Source organism: Rhipicephalus microplus, chromosome 10 (genome assembly GCF_043290135.1).
Source record: "Rhipicephalus microplus isolate Deutch F79 chromosome 10, USDA_Rmic, whole genome shotgun sequence".
In the NCBI taxonomy this organism is placed as follows: Eukaryota; Metazoa; Arthropoda; class Arachnida; order Ixodida; family Ixodidae; genus Rhipicephalus; species Rhipicephalus microplus.
Genome location: NC_134709.1, coordinates 7,528,652 through 7,543,193, shown reverse-complemented (window position 1 = coordinate 7,543,193; position 14,542 = coordinate 7,528,652). Strand labels below are relative to the sequence as shown.

Here is a 14,542-nt window from a genome sequence, read left to right as displayed (position 1 = left end):
GTTTGAGTGTGTTCATATCTGAAAGAGCGATTAGGCGCAGTTCTAAGTGGGGCAGTGGAAACTCACTCAACTTGTCCCATTAAAGGGTCCCCAAAGAGAAACAATGAGTTTTCATATTGATGAACTGTACTTTGAGAACAATGTCAGAAATATCACTGCCATAAGTTCATTATCAGCGGAGAAGTTGAAGTTTCTGTTTTAAAATTTCGCGCCGTAATCTCCGTGAGTGGCGTAAGAAATTCCACGATGTTTTTTTTTCGTATTTTCGTGGCATTGGCTCGATAAAATTTTCTGAGACTTCGTATGCTTAGTCTATGTCACCCACTGATTATACTGACCTTCAATTTTATTTATTAGAAGCTTCATAGGACCCAGTAGACGACTTCAAAAATTGATAACGTCACAGTATTTGGTGCGGGAATTCGAAGGTGGCGTCTCCGCGCGCGGAGTTTTCGCGATGGTGAAATCGTTCTTTACTAATGCGCGAAAAAGCCCTCTGATCTTTAGTGTCCCTTTAAGTGTTGCTTGTACATATTTGATGATTTTGTATTAAAGAGATTAATTGACAAAAGTGTGTCCTCAGACGTGTTTCTCGTGCTCATGGCACATTCTTCATAGATACGTTGGGTTCTGAATTTCTTCACTTCTTGCTCATCTTGCACATTCACTTTTTGCTCAATTCGCATGTTTTGACGCCTGGCACGATTGCACGCTTCTGCCACGCAATAATAACGCGGTAACGCTAAACAGCTCGTTTCACGAAAATTCCGGTGACGCTGTCTTTGGTTGCGATTCAAATATTGTCATCTCGTCCGCGACTGAAAAATCGAGGAAGGCGCACATAAACCAAAATAATAATCTGCGGTTCGGCTGATAATCGAACCAGGGACGTCTGCGCGGCATTGAGGTGTTCCACCGCAAAGCCACACTATTGCTTGAACCTGCTTCAGAAAAAAAAAAAAAAACTAAATCAATGTCTTCTTGGGAAGTCTGCGTGGCAGAAGCGTACAATCGCGACAGGCGTCAAAACGTGCGATTCGCGCAACGAGTGGGTGTTTTAAAGGTCCGCCTATGGCGGAGCGCTCAGGCACATTTGATCATCTTCAGCTGCAAAAGCATCAACCATGGTGGTGTCAACAAAGCGAGCAGCTGCGTAAGTTCACGTGTGGCCCTACGGATTTGTAGTGGGCGTTTACCAGCTGTGCACTACTTCCAGTAGGCATTCTGTAGTAGTTTGAAACGGCCAATGTTACGCGCGCACAATCCTTGTGGCTAGGCATGCACCGAGAGTCGAGGCAAGCCAGTTAAGAAGGCGACGCCCACGGTGCCCCATCGCTCTATCGCGTTCTACTCTTGAAGGCGAAATTGAAGCGTGCTCCAAGTTTTTATATGCGTTAAGGAGGCTCCTTCCTCTACATAACCCTCACATACTGTTTTTTTGCTGAAGTGGTAGCGTAACTTTGGGGTACTTAATGATTGATTGATATGTGTGGTTTAGCCTACCGAAACCACCATATGATTATGAGAGACGCCGTAGTGGAGGACTCCGGAAATTTTGACCACCTGGGGTTCTTTAACGTGCACTCAAGTCTGAGCACACGGGCCCACAGCATTTTCGCTCCCACCGAAAATGCAGCCTCCGTAGCCGGGATTCGATCCCGTGACCTGCAGGTCAGCAGCCGAATACCTTAGCCATTAGATCACCGTGGCGGAGCGTAGCTTTGGGGTGGAATATTCGCTTGCCTCGAGGACGACCTGGGTTAGATTCTTACTCGAACGGAATATTTTTTTATTATTTACTTTATTATCATCTTCCTCGACCTTTCGGAAACGTGCAAGATGGTGATTACTGACCCACTACCACCGACGATGGAATTTCTGCGAAACGAGCTCTTTAACGCTGTCACATTAAAAGGAGTTGGTGTTTATTCTCACATATGGCTCACGACTGTACTTCTGTTCACTCTGTAGATGACAGACCTGTCGAAATTTCATACCCTTGGCATTATTACTCCCTCTGAAAATTGTACTGACCCGTTCGCATAGAGAAAAGGAAAATGGTATTCGTGTAAGTCCACAACACTTGCAAAAATAATAATAATAAATAAAAAAGGCTATCTAACGGTGATCATTGTGTATCACAGAAGCGTCCGGAGAAATGGCTGAGTGACGCCAAATCCCTGACATGATCCCACTCGAAACATATTCCGTGCTTCGAGTTAAAACGGCTTGTGCATGAAGTTAGGGAAGTCGTGTCTATGGCAAACGCTACAGTGGTGTGCTCCCTGAATCGTGCCGCGTGCGATAAAGTTACATGACGTGAACACGTCAATCTGCCTACGCTGCTATACGCCTACGCTGCAATACGCCTACGCTGCGATACGCTTCAGAAGCGCTTGCGCTGCGTTTTTATGCATGTCCAAACTATACGCAATCTTACTTTTCTATGTATACTGTAGCGAAACGTCGGGGTTGTTCAAAGTTAGGCGCATCGGAAGACCAGGGAGACGAATAAGTGTGGGTGAAACTCCGCGGAGGCAATCGATGAGAAGTCAACACGATGATTTCGGGGAGCACTCATTGGGGGTTTATTTAGCTAACGCAACTTCAATTTACAAAATGCACTAGGTCACAAAGACAAAACATAGAAAATGGTGGCATACCCCTCGGCTGGCATGACTGGTCTCCGGTGGTGAGATGCGCTGTTGACCCCGACTCCGCTCTCTTCAAAAAGAGCCCGAGTCGCTGCTTAAATAGGGTTTTTTTTAGCGTCCCCGGTTGCGCGGACGAATCAGGCAAGCCGAGGATAATCAAATCAACATGAGTTTTCGTGGGTGCCTGAAGCCTGCCTCGCGACAACTGTGGCAGCTTCTGGAAACGGTTGCATTCTCTGAAACGGCCTTGACGAGCTAACAAGCGCTCAAATTTCGGCCCCCTTTTGCCCCGGAGGACCGAAAATCGCTCGTTTGAAGTGTCGGGGGCACAGTGGTTAGAAGAAGGAGAAAGGCACCTAATTTCTGCAGTCTGGTCCAAAGCACGGCGCGGTGCCTGCTTTGGCGCGAAGCGCACAGTGACCGACCAGACGCGGCCCTTTCTGTTCAGGCTCATTCTGAACAAGCTCCAGCTCTAGCTCCAGCTCTAGCTGAAAAAGAACAAGCTCCAGCTCTAGCTGAAAAAGAACAAAGTTTTCCGCGAGACATTGCCCTCGCGACAATACATTGACGTCATGCCTTTCAAGGGCATAACCTACTTTGAGTATCAGGGGCGTAGGCAAAGGTCGGAAGGGGGGAGTGGGGGTAAACACCCGGAAATTTTCGGTTTTGCTTGCGTATACATATACAAACGCCCGCACGAACCTACGTAAAGAATGGTTGAACCCCCGCCCAGAAACAAATTTCTGGCTACGCCCGTGTTCAGGATCTTGTAGACCACACAATGTCTATAGTCGGTTACAACCTAAGCACAAACGCAAGCTTCGTTCTCAGCCGTCCCTGTCCCACCCCATCCAATTGAATTGGCTCATTTTTGTGACGTCAAGCGCGATACGCGGATATCAGATCGGTGGTTTTCTCATACAGACACATGTTAATGCCGCTGGCTTTCCATCACAAACTTGAACACTTGCAAGTTTCAGCAAATATTTTGACATCGCTGTTCGGGTAAGCGCAATATGTTGAGCAGAGACGACCAACCCGTAATTACAGAGAAAAGGTGACTTATTAACGGTCAATTATTGATAAGCGTAGTGTTTACATTAATGACAAAAAAATACTGATGAGTATACGATGAAAACCACCTACATAGCACTACTCCCTTGAAGACATACATGATTGGCAGGCGCATCGCTGTACACACCGGAGGCGAGACTTGTATTTTGTCTTCGATTGTTCTTACACGTCGGCTTGAGATGGTTTCGCTATGTTAAGCTCGCCGTTATTGGCCGAGGGGAAGCTACAGTAGCTTTGACAATGCTGCGCACTTTTACCGAGAGCACGCACGGATGCAATGCACGGGCGATATCCGTAATCTTTGGCAGCCGCGCGAAACGGGAGACGTCTCGCACGAGGCCGTCATATCAGCGTCGTCGCTGAGAGGCCATTGTTTGTTCAATTCCTGGACCGTGAAGTGCTTCGCGCTACGCTCTCACCCACAGAGTGCGAGCCCGAAGCAGCCATCCTTTCGTCTCGGGTTTCTTCGGCTTACACGTCCGGCCGTTGCGATCGAACCGAGTGCCGTTGACGGTTTGCGCTGGATTCGCATTTTGTCCGCGTGCGACGGTGTACGATGCACGTACCCTGGCAGATCGTTTTGTTAGCGGCAGCTGTGTGCGTGGTGCCGATCTCTGCGGACTATGCCTACGAGACCCGCTACTTCGAGACGAAGGTGAGACGGCGCTGCATAATCGTTATGTATTATAACGCACATTGGGCGACCAAGGAAACAAGGGGGCTGGGAAGAAGTGGAAACAGTACAGGTAATGATTGCGCTCTCTCTATTCCTGCGATCTGTATTTCTAAAATAGATCGGGAGGTCTCAGGGTGTAGGGCTTTAGACAAAGTTTGAAGGAGTGGGTGGACGGATCATCACACCTCTCTCTCAAATATTATGACATACATACATACATACATACATACATACATACATACATACATACATACATACATACATACATACATACATACATGCATGCATGCATGCATACATACATACACACACATACATACATACATACATACATACATACATACATACATACATACATACATACATACATACATACATACATACATACATACATACATACATACATACATACATACATACATACATACATACATACATACATACATACATACATACATACATACATGCATACATACATACATAACGTAGCTTTTGGCTCGAAATAAACACGAGAGATGGACCAAAAACTACGTAAGAATGAATCAACTAGCCTAACAAGTCACTCTGCTGAAACACATACATAGCGTTAGCGTTGGGTTCATATGATAAGTTTCTGCCGATTTATTGCCTGATAGAGGCTCTGTAAGTCCGCGCTTTCTGTTCCTTTCTTTCAAACACTTCTCTTTCTAGCTATTGTCCCCACTTTTCGACCTTGTCTTTAAGCGCATTTCTACGATCATTATGCTAAATCTTCCTACCGATTTTTCGTGAATAATAAAAAAAACACAGGTTTTCACGTGCCAGAACCACAATGATGGTGAGGCCCGCACTTGTAGGCGACGTTGAACTAATTTGGATCACCTCCACCTTAACGGCATCTGAATCCAATTTCATGGATGTTTTCTTGCATTTGGTTCCCGTCGATAATGCGACTGCAGCCCCCGGGAATGTAGACCTGAGACCGCGCCCATTATTTTGGCAGCACAATACACTAGCCACAAAAATACCACGGCGGTGCTTCTCTCGTTCCCCAACGTGATGTTTATCACATCTGTCGGAGTCGTTTTTGATATTCTGCAAATTGATGCGTACATCAAGGTGTCCAAAGCGCTGTGACGGTTGAGGTATAAATCTCGTTCACCAGAGGCTGAAGGGATGACGTGTGGCACATGGACCCATTGAGAATAAAGAAAGCTTTTTTTTTTAATTGCTCATGTGGCAGTGTTGAATCTGTTTCGCTAAGGAGAGAACTGCGGCAGCATAATGTCCCCTCGCTCCCCCGCAAAAATAAAATAACAGAGTGCATGCCGGTGCTTATCGGACCGCATCCTATACAGTGTGCGTTGCAACACCTCCTAGCCATTTGTCTTGTCCTAGCCTTTTGTCTTAGCCTTTTGTCCCGAAACCCACGCTATGTCTATGAGAGACGCCATAGTGGGAGACTTCTAGAAATTTCGACCATCTGGTGTTCTTTCACGTGCACTGACATCGCACAGTACACGGGCCTCCACCGAAATGTGACCGCGGTGGCTGAGATCGATCCAGCGACCTTCGGTTCAGCAGTCCAGCACCTCGGCCACTGAACCACCGTGGCGGACCCATCCTATTACGCGTGGACTTCTGATATTTCTCTCTTGCGCATGACACCCTGCTTTACATTTTCTCGACCCAAATCGCTACTTTTTGTTCCACACTCCTCGTTTCCTTCGCCTCGCTTTACTTCCTGTTACTATTGCCATTGATATTGCGTGAAAGATCTTGGTTGGTTATCGATGTAAAGAAGAAGGTGAAAAGAGAAAGAATAACAACAGCGAAATTCCTGGCAGTTGAGACGTCGCATCACCAAGCGATATTTGTCTGTAAATCCATCTCTGCCAAAAACAGTTGACAATAACTTCATCATTGTCAGCGCGATGTCATATTCCTCTTTTAGTGGCTCAGACCAATAGCCGCTTGACACAAAGTGCTCCAGAGCATGCCGGGGCAAATCAGAGGCTGGCACAGACGCGCTGTCAAGTTTTACAGCACCCGCCATGGTTTGCAGAGTCCGAAAGAAAATGATCCCCGTAATGGGGGGAGGATGCAAAATTTATGAAAAGGAAGTGATGACGCGCTTCTCACTGCGGCCGGCCATCGCTCCTTCTGGGGCAAAGAAACCAAGTTAGCTACGCACGAACCCGAAGAAGTGTGGAGCATGGTGGTATTCTTTGTTTCTCTTTCTTTCTTCACATCTGGAATTTCTTTCCGTTGCTCCTCTTATCTCCATTTTTCTGGGTCTTTGTTGTATCTACTTACTTATATTTCTTTCTCTCTGTATACTATATCTATTTCCCGTTACTAATCCATCTCTTTCTCTCTGTCTATTTCTCGCTTCCTACATCTTCCGATCTCCTTCGGTCGTCCTTTATCTTAAGTTTCTGTTTTCCATCCCTCTCTCTCTCTTTCTATTTATGTCATGCCTTTCTCTTCCTACTCCACATTTCCCCCTCACTCTCATTTCACACACGCACTCTAAAGAAAATGTAGGCCAACGGCAGAGGAAGATTATACTTTGAATGTTGCGCGACTGCTATGTAGAACTTGTCATGCGGCAGCTTGCTAATGATGCGGATAATTTCGGGTCACGACATTTTATGCTGAGCTGGCACAGGTTTCTGTATACAAAATATTGACCTGCAGCACTTTTTGCGTCAACACGTCTTTAACGTGTCTAAGGTACTAGATGTATAGGCCAGTGTGATGAAATAACAGCTCGTTTTTCTTCAGTTAAGCCTTAGTCATGGGAACTACTCCATCTGCAGTTTTACAGCCCCACGTTTATTGTATACTTTCAGGTGGACCACTTCGGCTACGCCAACAATGACACTTACAAGATGCGTTACCTCTTCGCCGATCAGTACTGGGACCACCAGGGTGGACCCATATTCTTCTACACAGGAAACGAAGGCAGCATCACAACGTTTGCAAACAACAGCGTAAGATGGTTAAAAAAATGAAACCTCTTTTGCATGCATACGCGGCTGGACCGGAGCTGTTTCGAACAAAGGTGCATTAAATGCACATGACTTTCTCTGCTTTAGTGTGCGTAATGCGTAGTAGGGGGGAATGTTTCTCAATTAGTTGCAAACATCACCTTCCCTGCTCAGGCATCACACGCTTATTCGCACAATCACAGAGCAGGAAGCATTTAAGGGTTGTGTCGCGGGCCTATCAACTGAATAGACTCTATAGCTTCTATTCACACATATGTGTGTGCATTATACTTTTTTACTTACGCCCTGTAGCGAAACATTATTTGATTGGGAGGCCTCCTCGACCATATAGCCTCCGCTATCAGCTCCGACAACTGCCGGAGCCAATCGTGAAGGCCACGCTTCCCATTGAGCTTAAAGGTGACGGCCTCTGCAGTATACAAGTTGGAGTTACTGCATATTACTGCATTTAGTGTATATGCTATGTAAAAGCATCATGTACAGTGACTCTATAGAGTCTAGGTATTCTATGGATCGCTACCCCGGCCTCAGATCGGTTCACCAGCTTTAGCCGGCTTTCGGGGGTTTCATTGGTCTGATATCAGTGTTGAATAATGTTGGTTAATCGTTGTTTTGGTTAATGTGACCATACGATTTTAACAGCGTAATAAACTGTTACATGTTTATAATTCGACGCGTCTACTCATTGCTCCGACTGCTCTTGTTACGGAAATGCGCCGTACTATCTTCTTTTTTCCAGGGGCTGATGTGGGACTGGGCTCCCGAGTTCAGGGCACTGTTGATATTTGCGGAGCACCGGTACTATGGCAAATCAATGCCGTATGGAAAGGACTCGTTCAAGGTGAAGTTTTTTTTTTTTACCGTGGCTTTTACTGTGAAGCGAGTGTTACGAGTCTTTATCGTTCTACAAACGTCTGATATACTTTTCTGCAGTTAGAGTTCAATGTTTTGATTTTAGTTTGTTTGAACTCTGCTGCACTCTCATCACTATCATCAATTTCATTGGAACTTCAAACCATACCAGAGCTCAATTTCAGAAAACCTTTTGTTTTACTGAAAACGCACCCTTCCATTATATTCAGTAGTCTTCGCCGCCTATTTTCTGCGAATGTCTTGCGCTGTTCGTAAAATATGGATGGCTTGCACTGACGTCACATAAAATGCCGCGTTTAAGCACCAACACGCTGGGACGCAATATTTCTGTTGTCGCGTTAGTATTATCACTTCACCGCATGCTGGTTCCTTTGTTATTCATGCACAGAATCCCAGTAACTTTCTAGCGACGTCGTCATCTCACTGAAGCAGGTTGATGGCTACGGGATTATCCTTCCTTGACGTATCTGGCCTTCCACGGTTAGAGCCATATTATGCGTCCATGACGTCACGTGCAAGCTATTGACGTAGCATGCAAAAACAAATAGATGTATCAAACTGAAAATGTGAAGGAGCAAAAAAAAAAACGTTACAGCTTTGCTGCAAAGGCGAAGCAATGAGTGCGATAGCAACAAATTAGAAGGTCACACGCAGAATGGCAAGCAGATCGAAGCATGCTCCGCGATTCTCACGCACAATTAACACACGAAGCGCACTCGCAGGTACAGATAAACGCGAATAAGCGTCCCAGTTGTTACTTCGCTGTCTTTGAAAAGCGCGCTCTTTCCGCAAACAGAGACTGTGCAACGATTGCAGTGACCTTTGTGCGCCCGGTAACTACGGCAGAATCGTTCCGGTGGTGGTGGTGGTAGTGGTTACAATGAAGAGGAAAAAGGCACCTAATTTCTGTCTGCCTTCAGGCGACACGGCGCAGTGCCTTATAGGGGTGGGGGGAAGGAGGGATAAAAAGAATAGAAGGAAAGTAGAAGCAGAAGAAGACAGCCAACGAGAGGAAAAAGAAGGAGATAGGAAAGTGGGGATCCGGTCGAAGCAGTCCAAGGGCGGGGTGCCACAATGCGAGAGCTACACGGTGAAAGCTCAAGGACAGCCAAGACATAAGATGCTCCCAACAGCAAGATAAGGGCGCAAGAACGTGCGTTCAGGGAATTTACGACCACTCACTCTCTCCGCGAGGCAAAGTACGCGTGGAAGATGAGGGCTCGCGCGCGTGTCGCTGTGCGCTCATTGCGCCATCTTGCTGTTAATGCCAAAACCATTATAGTTCTCTTCCGAGAGGCCCATTATTAGCGGCAAGCAGTAGATATAAATAGGTTCCCGCTTATATGCTGAAAGACGTTCTCCGCGGTGGCTCAGTGGTTAATGCCTTGCACTCACGAAGCAGAGGTACCAAGTTCGATTCTGCGCACCTGAGTCTTTTTCTGCACTTTTTTTTCTTTCTTGCGTGTCCATAAATATATATATATACATATACGGTGAGTGACGCTGACGTCGCTGGCAAACTCCAGCCGAGAGTGCCCATATAATTGCGCAATAATAAAAACTTCTGCAAGAACGTTTGAACGTGTCATTGTGTCTATCAGGGAGATCACGCGAGTACACGTGTTCTCCGGGCCCAAGGGACTACGCAATATATCTCATAATTATCCCTCTCGAAACCAGCCCCTACTGCGATATAGGAGCGCCTGATTACGCCGTCGTTCTTGGTGGTGGGAAGCGCTTGAGCTGTAGGGCGTATACCTTTCCAGAGCCCGGTCCACCTCGGCTACCTCACAGTGGAGCAGGCATTGGCCGACTACGCTGACCTGTTGCAGTACATACGCAACACGTTGCCTGGAGCCCGAGACAGCCAAGTGGTTTCGTTCGGCGGTTCCTACGGTGGCATGCTGGCAGCATGGTTCCGAATGAAGTACCCACACGTGACAGCTGCGTGAGCATAGTGTCTGAGTTCATTTCATCTATAGTCATAGCGTGAGAACAGAACGACGACACAGAGACACGAAGGACACGAGCGCACGAAGGGCATTAGCGCTCGTGTCCTTCGTGTCTCTGTGTCGTCGCTGTGTTCTCGTGCTATAACTATCGTCATGTTATACCAACTAGCCCGAGCTGCCACACTTCATTTCACCGTAATTTTTTACAGATAAGAAAAAAGCCAGTTTTGGTATGGAAGTAAAAAAAAAGTGATGTTAAAGAGTTACCGACATCAATTTTCGAAACTGACTTTACTCCGTCATAAAAATCTCTCTGAGCAAGTGTGAAGCTCAGTATTTGCTGATGAGCTATTTTAGAGCAAAGCTATTATTTATTTTGTTTTTATTTACTTATTACATACTGCTGAAACGAAGTCTATGCAAGGTAGGCAGAACGCGATTAAAAAGTAAAACAATCTTGTTAGTTGAACTATACAGTCCTTGGGATACAATGGAAGAGAAACCCCGAAAAAAAACGCATCCTAAGGTAACCAACCTTACACAATACAAGTGTGTAAAATAAATGGTACAATATTTACATGGGTTATTTGTTCTAATCATTAATGGTACGCGAGAAAAATAATATTTGAATAGGTTATTTTGGGCAAAATAGGCGGTCAGAGCATTTAGGTGATGGCGAGTAGGCCTCGTCAATAGGGGACTTAAATGCGCGCTTTCCTATGATGAGCGGCGTCGCCGTTGCCGTCAGTGGTGTAACCAAGCGCCATGAAGAAATAACATCAGAAAATAATACCCAGGATTGAACGGAATTCGAGCCCGTGCCCTCTGCGTGGCCGGTGAGTATTCTACTACAAGTCACGCTGGCACTCAAAAGGACTTTGAAAAAGGCCCTATACAGGCGTTCCATCGGGCCAAAAATGGCGTTAACCTATGTAATAAAGACTGGTAGAAGAGTCAAATAACATCCAGAACACAATTCCAATTGCGCAACGGGTGTGTGGCTTAATGCTTCGCACCCACTGCAAAGTGCTCTCATAATTCTTCATCGTCATCAGCCATCACATGCAACATCAAAGTTCTCATAGTACCTTATAGATAAGTAGTGGCTATCCCGCCTATACGCTGAAGGAGGAACAATGTCATAGTCGGTGCTGTCTTACTCAGCCAGTACCTCACGAAAAGCCAAAAATTAAAATATAGTTGGTCTTGCCCCAACACGAAGCTGTGATCAGAATTCGCATTAGGCAGTATCGTAATCGTTGGCGAATTTCTTTAGACCCAGCCTGTGTAACTCTGTATCTCAGTGCGTCCGTACGAACGCGCCGCAACGCGCTCCCCTCACCGCAGCTCTCAGAGCTGTGCCAAGTACGTCACACCGCAGCTGCTCGTTGACGTCACTCTCTTCCTCGCCTGCCGCGCGCTCGCCGCAGCGCCCGCAGGTGCTGCCTCGTCCGTTCCCCCTCAACGCCTGCCACTACTGCCCCTCGCTATACCGCCGACTCGTTGGTTCACCCGCAATAAACATTACGCGTACCTATCATACGCGTTGAAACATGAACGTCGTCTGTGAATCGTGTAAGGAGAACGTGCATATATCTGCTCTTTGCCAACTTCGACGTCGAATGTCTGCAGGAACCTCTCAGCGTGCACTTCACCGATCACAAGGCCGTGTTAGTCAAGGCTAAACGCGCGCCAGCTCTTGTCAAGCGCCTGTGTCCACTCTCAAGAAACGACAAGACCTACGCCAGCCATCGAGGGAATCTTTCAGCGCTCACCGCGGTATCCCGCGTTAGTGCCGTTCAACCTGTGACGCCACCCGTGGGTAACGCTGCTGCTTCGCATTCCATCAAGGCTCTTTTTGGGAATTGTTGAGGGGCTGATAAGCGGGCTATTTGGTATATATCACTAATGAAATAGGAATATTGGTGCGAATTTTCGAAATGGGATATTGAAGTCAATTTTGGGGGGAAGGGAAGGTGGTGCGAATTTTTTTAATAGGATATTGAAGTCAATTTTTTTGGGGCGCACCTACAGACATAGATACTAGCGTGAAGTCGGTGAGTTCTATTCTGGTGAGTTCACTCACCAGTGCGGCTACTTGCGATGATGTCAGGTACATCAACGTACAAAATGGCCCGTTCGGCGTCACTGTAACAATCAAAATGGCTGCTCGTGCGCCACAAAAGTAGCGGAGTAGGGGTGGAGAGATCACAGTGTGATGCGCGACCGCGTGACCGAGAAGCTCGTTCCGCGTCTTGACGTCAGCAGGAACCGAAACTATCTTTTACAAACATGTGATTGATTATACAGAATTCCCTCACGCTTGGCAGGACACATCGTCAGATCTTGAGGACATTTTCTTTCATAAGACGCAAGAAGAAAAAAAGAAGAAAACAACAAAATTCTCGTAGGTACCCCCATAAAGGCTATTTATTCACCAGCCTATAAAAATACAAAATACAAACAGGCGCATTATCCTTTCCTGGCGTTTCTCGTTTTTTTCGGCTCACTTCGGCTAAGAACAGTGATTCACGTGACGTCTATAGTGTGCGTACTCTCGGTTAATTCAGATACGCAAAATATCAGGTGCGAATTGCCTCCTGCACTGATTCACTATGTAGCCGCCCACCTCCTAGTCACGCATGGTTATTGCGCGCGATCAACTGATTTCACTTGTGTGTTTTCGTGAGTACGCAAGCGGGGACAACAGCGTGTAGCCGACAAGCGCAAAGCCCTGATAGGCTCAACGCTTATAGTGCTGACTTTGTACACGTGCTTGCACTCATCATTCAGCTCTTCGTCCGCGATAGCTTGACGGCGCGTGGACTGTTCCATCAGACAGTCGCTTCAAAGGGTGACGGCGCTTCCTTGCACGCGTCCTTCGTACCGTCACTAATTCTGATGCGCTGCTTGGGAAGCCGATGCCGCTCGTTTCGCCGTGGTCGGCGCGCCAGTTGTTTCGCTCGAAGCACGTTTGAGAGCGCTGCAGTACGGTAGCGCACGTGCGCAGTAACTTGATGTTATTTAATATTTTTTGCGCTTTTTTTTTTAAACGGTGGAAAAAATCAGCACGCAGCATATGCAGGACTGCATTAAAGCTACGCGAACAGCGCGGTGCACCGTTTTCATCGTGGTCTGGTGTTGGTATCAATTAAAAAAACTAAATACACCGACGATTACGGCACTGTCTAATGTGAATTCTGTGCGCAGCTTCGTGTTGGGGCAAGCAGCACGGTATCGATTACGCCATAAATCGTAATTTTTGTGAAATAGGACAGCACCCATGCACTGCGCCATTATTCGTCTTTCTGCGCACTGAGAGAGGTACCCGCTGTATACCTGTTGGCTATTATGTGCACATTGTTGATGCTGCGTGTGGCTGATGACGATGAAAAGTTATGGCTGAGCACTCTGCAGTGAGCATGATGAAACGACGCACTCGTTGCACACAATTAACATTGTGTGATGACTGGTTGTTATTTCATTCTTCTGCCACGCTATATTGCATATTGCATGATTTGGTGGCCCGCGCCCTTGACTGTTACGAAGAAGGTTCGGCTTCGAATCCTATGCGATTTTGGCTATATTACTCATTTTTATTTCTTTTTCACGCCTATCGGTTACGCCACCATCTGCGATGGCTATACGGTGATGCCGCCTAAAGCAGGAACGAGTGCCTGAGAGCTGCGCTCTGAAGGATGGCGTGGTTCTTATATCGTGGATGACTCTGTTGGCTTTCTTTATAACCATCCGGGCACTAATTGTTAGAAGAAAGAACATCAAATAGCAGATAATGCAGGTGCCGCATTTTCGGGTTCCCTTAAATCGCCATAGGACGTTGCCACTAAAAATTAGATCAGCCGCTCTGGTGGGTCCTCTGCAGCATAACTAGACGTACAGGGGGTTCAAACGTTCCCAGGCCAGTATCCCATGCATTTCTATCAAAGCGTGGCCTGGGAACTTTTGAGAAAAACTGTATATTACCCTAAGTTGAATATTAAAGATATTGCAAAAACAACCTTAATTACTTAAATAATTAAAAGCAGTGTAAGAGATTTGAATTATCGCCACATGATGACAATTCACATGTAGTTGGTTTCATTCAGTTGCGTTTAACGACATTTTTTTAATACTTGGTTTGAGATACGTGAAGTATCCTGCACGTATCAAAATATACATGCACGCTGTTTACATGGTGATCAACATTGAACGTCACTCGATAATGATCACTCGTCTTGGGGTGTTTGCTTAACACGCGTGAATCTACTATAAACGAAATAAATATCTTGCGAGAGCATGCATGCCATGCTATGTAATGCC

At 46.3% G+C, this 14,542-nt stretch overlaps 1 protein-coding gene across 1 annotated transcript in view; it reads left to right on the top strand.

Moving 5' to 3' along the window:
• LOC119180737 (lysosomal Pro-X carboxypeptidase) overlaps positions 1-14,542 on the top strand; it is a 65,529-nt gene that overhangs the window by 29,281 nt on the left and 21,706 nt on the right. Inside the window, exons 8-10 of the mRNA XM_037431871.2 lie at positions 7,239-7,379; positions 8,137-8,238; positions 10,037-10,218. Coding sequence (XP_037287768.2) covers positions 7,239-7,379; positions 8,137-8,238; positions 10,037-10,218 — 425 coding nt within the window. The remainder of the gene's footprint in view (positions 1-7,238; positions 7,380-8,136; positions 8,239-10,036; positions 10,219-14,542) is intronic.